The sequence below is a fragment of the Brassica oleracea genome, chromosome C8 (assembly GCF_000695525.1).
Source record: "Brassica oleracea var. oleracea cultivar TO1000 chromosome C8, BOL, whole genome shotgun sequence".
NCBI lineage: Eukaryota > Viridiplantae > Streptophyta > Magnoliopsida > Brassicales > Brassicaceae > Brassica > Brassica oleracea.
This window is the reverse complement of record NC_027755.1, coordinates 25754185-25760094: the sequence shown is the minus strand read 5'-3', so window position 1 is coordinate 25760094 and position 5910 is coordinate 25754185. Positions and strand designations below refer to the sequence as shown.

The 5910-nt window shown below is 33.2% G+C and overlaps 1 protein-coding gene across 3 annotated transcripts; it reads right to left on the bottom strand.

Annotated features, from left to right (window-relative positions):
* Positions 1 to 1490: 1490 nt before the first annotated feature.
* On the bottom strand, positions 1491 to 4527 carry LOC106307300 (serine/arginine-rich splicing factor SR34A-like). 3 transcript variants are annotated; one of them, XM_013744218.1, is made up of 14 exons: positions 4442 to 4527; positions 3734 to 3980; positions 3455 to 3578; positions 3300 to 3365; positions 3145 to 3219; positions 2914 to 3070; positions 2794 to 2840; positions 2657 to 2714; positions 2518 to 2567; positions 2363 to 2419; positions 2153 to 2274; positions 1989 to 2069; positions 1851 to 1899; positions 1491 to 1752 (listed from the first exon to the last, which is right to left on the bottom strand). In XM_013744218.1, the coding sequence occupies exons 3-14, from the start codon at positions 3539 to 3541 to the stop codon at positions 1732 to 1734; spliced, it is 870 nt and encodes a 289-aa protein (XP_013599672.1). In that variant the 5' UTR covers positions 3542 to 3578; positions 3734 to 3980; positions 4442 to 4527; the 3' UTR covers positions 1491 to 1731. The 3 variants fall into 3 exon arrangements, with proteins under 3 accessions (XP_013599672.1, XP_013599670.1, XP_013599671.1); XM_013744216.1 differs by having other exon boundaries at positions 3455 to 3980; XM_013744217.1 differs by lacking the exon at positions 3734 to 3980.
* Positions 4528 to 5910: the final 1383 nt, after the last annotated feature.

The following is a 5910-nucleotide window of genomic DNA, read 5'->3' as shown; positions in this document are numbered from 1 at the left end:
GAAAAATCATACACTAGTCGACACATTAGCTACAACATCTAATTTTGCTGACATAGATGCTACATCGGCTAATTTTGATGACAAGTATATGACATGTACACTAACTTAAATTTAAGAAAAAAAAACAAATGAGTTATTTTATAAAATAAATTTTGAAACAAAACATATTGGTTTTTATAGATTTTAATTACTTTTATAAAATTAACAAGAAATGAATTAAAATCAATAATTTTTTATCTTATATAAGAGTTATATCTTCATTGTAATGACAATGCTACTGTTTGTGATTGCGTTACTCTCGGTTAATCTTAGTTATGTTGTTTGCTTTGAAAGAATTTAGATAGACATATAATAAATTCTCAATTTTTTAAAACAAAAATTATTTGCATGATTACACAACCGAGAAAAAAATTCTATTCACACACATAGCCAAGATTAACCAAAACTAACGCGGGAGTAATCGATAGGACTGAAACATTAATATATATATATATAAGATAAAATATTATTATTTTAATTATTTTTGGTTAATTTATTAAATAATTAGAATTTATAAACTATTACATTTTTAAAATAATATTTATATAAATTAATTATTTTTAATTGATGTTACTATAGACATGACATACCCTTCAGGAAAATTAGCGATATAGCATTCAAATCAATAAAATTAAATATGTGACAGCTGATGAAGAGACTGGTGTATGGTTTCAATAAAAATGTCAAACAAGATGTATGATATTTGAACTTTTCCAAAGTGTTGGAATGTATTTGCACGTTGATATATTTGAAGTATAGATTGAACATATCACAATATGTTGGACATGAAATAGTCATTTGCTCGTTGTTTTTAGGTATATTAAGAATTTGAAATTGGTTGTTCATGGTGGCTGGTGTATTGATGATTATTACAATGTTTTAAATAAAAAATAAAAATATTAATAATTGAATAAATGATTATTTCGAAGAAAAATAGTGATTTTTTGCGAATAATTTGAATTTTTAGGGTGAGTAAGAAGAATATTTTTTTTTCAAAGATTATTTGTGTTTGGCCAAAAGTTTTTAATAATTTTTGAAAGAAGCTAAGTTTTATTGTAATGTATTTTAGAGACACTTTTAAACGAACTACTCTTTGACAAGAAGTGTTGCCTAAGCTTGAAGTACACATTTGGATAAACGAGAAGAAAAAAAAATGTATGGCCACTTAGTGTCTTCACAAAATTTCTATAATATTAGTGTTACAAATTTAAAGTGAGGACATATTTTATTTCAGCAAAAATGAACAAAACTTCCATCTTCCACACTGAAACAGAGAACTTGGTGAAAAAAACTTCGATTTAACCGTGGGCTGGAATATTAAAGAGTGACGAAAATGTTATGTTTAACTAGAGAATAACATGCATTTTAAGCTCAAGGCCAACATTAATAAATAAAAAGTTACGCAAACAAGTATACAGAACAAAATGCATGAAGATTTCACAACTGTACTATATTAGAAGTTTGCAGTTTCGATTGATAAGATATGCCTGTCTTAAACTCACAAAGAGAAAAAAAACAAAAATATTTCAAAGAAACGGTAAAGATAACAGCTTTAAGACCAAAGTAGTAGTAGCAGAGAGAAATAAAAGTATCCAGAACTAGTAGTCTAGAGAACAAATTACAAGTTTGCATAGTACTCCAGATTTCTCCCGTTCGATCTTCTTTGCCCTGGAGGAATCGCAGCGCAATCACTCACTCACTGCCTTCCCGAACCTGAGGAGATAATTTACAAGAAGTTTCAGATTGATTTGTTGGGCCTTTTTTTATCAACAACGTTCAAAAAGTAGTCTAAAATGCAACTTTTTGTATACCTTGGCAGGAGATTTTGAAAGAGACCTGGACCTGGACCTAGACATTGCCCTAAAATGAATTCAATAAAAATAAAAATTAAGAGAATCACTTTAATCACAGAAGTAAAAGAACGATTTAAAAGGGGAGAGAGAACTTACCTAGGGGGACTCTTCTTCCTGTCAGGAGAAGGCGACCTAGATTTTGATACCGATCTTGAAAGGGATCGTCTTGGTGATTTACTGCAATAAGGATTTGATAAACACAGCTCTATTTCAAAGATATTGTTCAAAATGGGATTATTATATAAACAAAACAAACGCACCTCAGATCCTTTCTTGGGCTCCTGCTTCTGCTAACGCTGCGGCTAGGGCTGCGACCACGGCCTCGGCTACGGCTCCTGCTTCTACTTGGGCTCCTTGACTGAGAGCTTTCATATTTCGTAACCTGTACATAAGAAATACAAAAGAGCTATTTTATGGTTTACAGTCTGAAGAAGGCAAACATATATAAAGGTAACCAATTAAGACAGTACCCGGATATAGCCTCTAGCCCAGGGGTTTCTGAACTCTGTATCATCAAGTTTCCTTATCTGAAGGAAAAACAAAATCACAAGTTATGAACACTGGGAAACTATACAGTTCATAGCTTCATACACAGCACGAGGAGAAGAAGAGAGTGGAAACTTACCGCATACTTCATGTCATCATAATTGGTGTAGTCAACAACACCATAAGTTCCTGATCATAATTATCAAAGATGTAAGAGAAAAAAATAGAAGACATAACCACAAACGCTAATACAGCTAAGAAAGTGTAAACTAACGCACCTTCACTGTCTCGAGTGACCTCAGCAAAGCACACATCACCAGCTTTCCGCATATGATCCTGAAACGATGGTTTTAAACTTTTAATATGAAGAATAAAAAAAAAAAGGAGACAGCAAAAACATTAAGAATCAACACACCTTCAAATCTTGCCATGAAGCAGATGATGGGAGCCCACGTACAATAACTGCATCCAAGAAAACATTCAGAAAGAGATGCAGATTCAATCAAACTTTACCAACAGCAAAAATTACACAAACCTCGGAATTCAGAGTGTCGTGAGACACCAAACCGGGCTGATCCACCACCTCCACCTCCACCTCCACCGCTGCCATAGCCACCACCCCCACCACGGTATCCACCACCGCCACGACGATCACCTGATGACTGTCCTCGACCACCATGGGCAAGCTCAACCTGCATTCGTAATGATTAGAAACAACGAGAAGAAAATATATACAAACCTGAAAGGGTAAACCAGACTGAAGTACCCTCAAACGACAGCCGTCAAAGTTGTACCCATCACGGCCATCGATCGCATCTTCAGCATCCCGAGCATGCTCAAACTACAAAACATCCAACACAAAGCTTTGGTTAACTGTAATAATATCTTGTAAAACTGATTGAGAACATGTAAGAAACGTACCTCAACAAAGCAATAACATGGAGGACGAGGTGGAACCTTCAATTCGATATCCACTATGCGGCCGTACTGCAATTGAGATAACTCATTCAAAACATTCTCTTACAACAGTTGGAATGTCATCCAAAACAAAACAAAAAAGGATAGCCAGAACTGACCTTGTAAAAGAGATCTTCAATCTCAGACTCCCTAATGTCACCGGGCAAGTTACCAACATAGATGGAACGAGAAAATCGACCACTCATTGTTTGCTGAGGTTGTTACAACAAAGAAGAGAAGTAACTGCAGATACAAATTCAAGGATTCAAATAAATAAAGAACCAAAGTTTATTTCTAATGACAAAGAATCTCCACTCAGACAGCTTCCCATTCAGCATCACTGCATTAGCATTTAGGAAAGATGATGATAAGACCAAAAAAATATATATGAAGCAAACCAAGTGAGAGCAATCCATAGTAAAGAGCAGTGCTCCACAAGCTCCACAATGCTTATTTTCTCCAATGTGCTCCCAAAAGCTATTATAAATTTTGAAATCTATTTTTTTTTTCTCCACATCTTCCCATGATTTAAGTAAACAAACTCCAACCACTTAAAATAAATAAAACAAGTCCACATTGATCTCCCATTCCCTCTCTATATCCCTATGAACCATTGCAATGCTCATGTTCCAAGCGCTTTGCCATCTAAAATAAAGAAAGCATGTGTCATGACATCATGTAACATAGCCTCATGCATCTACCTTCCTTACTCAAAACATAGAAAAAGTTCGAAGCTTTATAATTCAGAGACCAGCAATACAAATTGTTTAAAGATCAGGAAGAAGTTCGATAAAATTTGACAAATAAAAGCTATATACAAGATCATAGATAATCCCACGACCAAAGCCCAAAACTTTTTCACTGTCTTGACATAATTCAAGAACAAGCTTGTCGGAAACAAACAAACAAAAAAAAGAGTATATTCTCACGGAGCGCATCGGAAACTCAAAGATATATAATCAAACGAACAAAACATTAACAGTTCAATGAACGAAAGCTAACACAACAGTATCGGATTCAGAGTAAACACTACAGTAACGCTCAAACAAAACACAATACGAGTAATGAACGGGGAGAGAGAGAGAGATGTGTGTAATAATTCGTACCAGGGATTAACAGCACCGGACAAGATTCGGAAGAACCAAGGCTTGGTAATTAGATATGTCGGCCTTGTAAGTTTGTTTATCTAGGGTTCGTGTTATACACGAGCTTATGTAAATTACCAGATTTGCCCTTCTAGCTTTTATCCCTTAATAAGTCTTATTTTTTTGGTCCCTAAGAAATTTGTATACCAACAAAAAGCCTTACCGATTAACGGTGGTTCTTAGGGTCGAGTTTTTAGTTTTAAGAGCGGGTGCTTAGCTATTTTTTAGTTAAAAGTTAAGAGATGGTTTCTTATATTCCGTTAAGAACCTCACCTTAAAAAATTCACATTAATCATGCTCTTATACATTTTAAAAAGGTTATATTGGAGGATATCATATGTTACATGGAAACAGAAACGGATACGTGGGAGCGGAATCGTATAAAAGTGCAAAAGCAGGATTTTGTAAGAAATTAAGAAATGGTACATATTAGAAGCGTATATCAATTTATATATATATATATTAAAATATAAGAAAATTTTATAAAATTTAGGACTAAAAATTATATGATTTAAACTTAAAATTAAGCATTTATACATTTATAATAATTTGAAATGATTTCATATTAAAATTGTGAAAATACAAATAAATTAAGTTTAAAATAAATTATTATATTAATTATTTTTAATACTTCATAAATAATTGACACAACATATTTGAATCTATGCTATATCTTTAATAAAAAAAACTCTATGCTTAAAGATACTTTATAGTATTAGTTTTTAATATTTATATATTTCTATTCTCTCTATTTCATTACTATTAAAATTTGGATTTTATATAAATTCAAACTATGTATTTATACTTTTTTGGTTGATTTATGACATTGTGTTCTTAATAAAAACGGAAGCGTGATTCCAAAACAGAATCGTAAACTTTCAACGTGTTTTTAAAGAGAATATTTAAAAGAGTTTTGGAAACGAGATTTTGTATGCTTCTACAAAATTCCGATTCCAATTATGAAGCGGGAAGCGGACGTCTGATGAAGCTTCTGTGCAACCTAGATGAGATGGAAGAGGAAGACATTGTGCAAGAGGTTGGTGAGATTGATATTGGTAAGGATAAGGGGATGGTCATAGGCGCTACTCTTTGAATTTCAGAGGCAAACTCTACCAGTTCATAGCCATAAAGCCAAGAGAAAAAGTGGCAGAAACCCTATAATAAATTATTGCAAACGACGTCAAATAATATCAAGAAACATCCTTCTAAAAGACAATATTTCGTCAATTTTTACTTGAAACATGTGTGCGTTCAATAAGCCACACAAACAAACGACAGTGAGTTATTGGATACTTGTTGCAAAAATTGTCTCTTGGCTGTTCATTGGAAACTAGGGTGTGGAAGGAGAATTTCCAAAGTATGTAAGATGCTAAAGTATGTAAGATGCTATCTTTCCTGGATGGAATAGTCTTTGCAACTATGAGCATCAT

Bases quoted from the DNA above. Each gene is read 5' to 3' on its own strand.
- LOC106307300 (XM_013744216.1), bottom strand. From the start codon at position 3,541: ATGAGTGGTCGATTTTCTCGTTCCATCTATGTTGGTAACTTGCCCGGT. The intron at 2,841-2,913 runs GTTTGTGTAATT...TCTTGGATGCAG, and splicing joins ACGACACTCTGAATTCCGAG to TTATTGTACGTGGGCTCCCA. The intron at 2,275-2,362 runs GTACTGTCTTAA...TCTTATGTACAG, and splicing joins GGGCTAGAGGCTATATCCGG to GTTACGAAATATGAAAGCTC.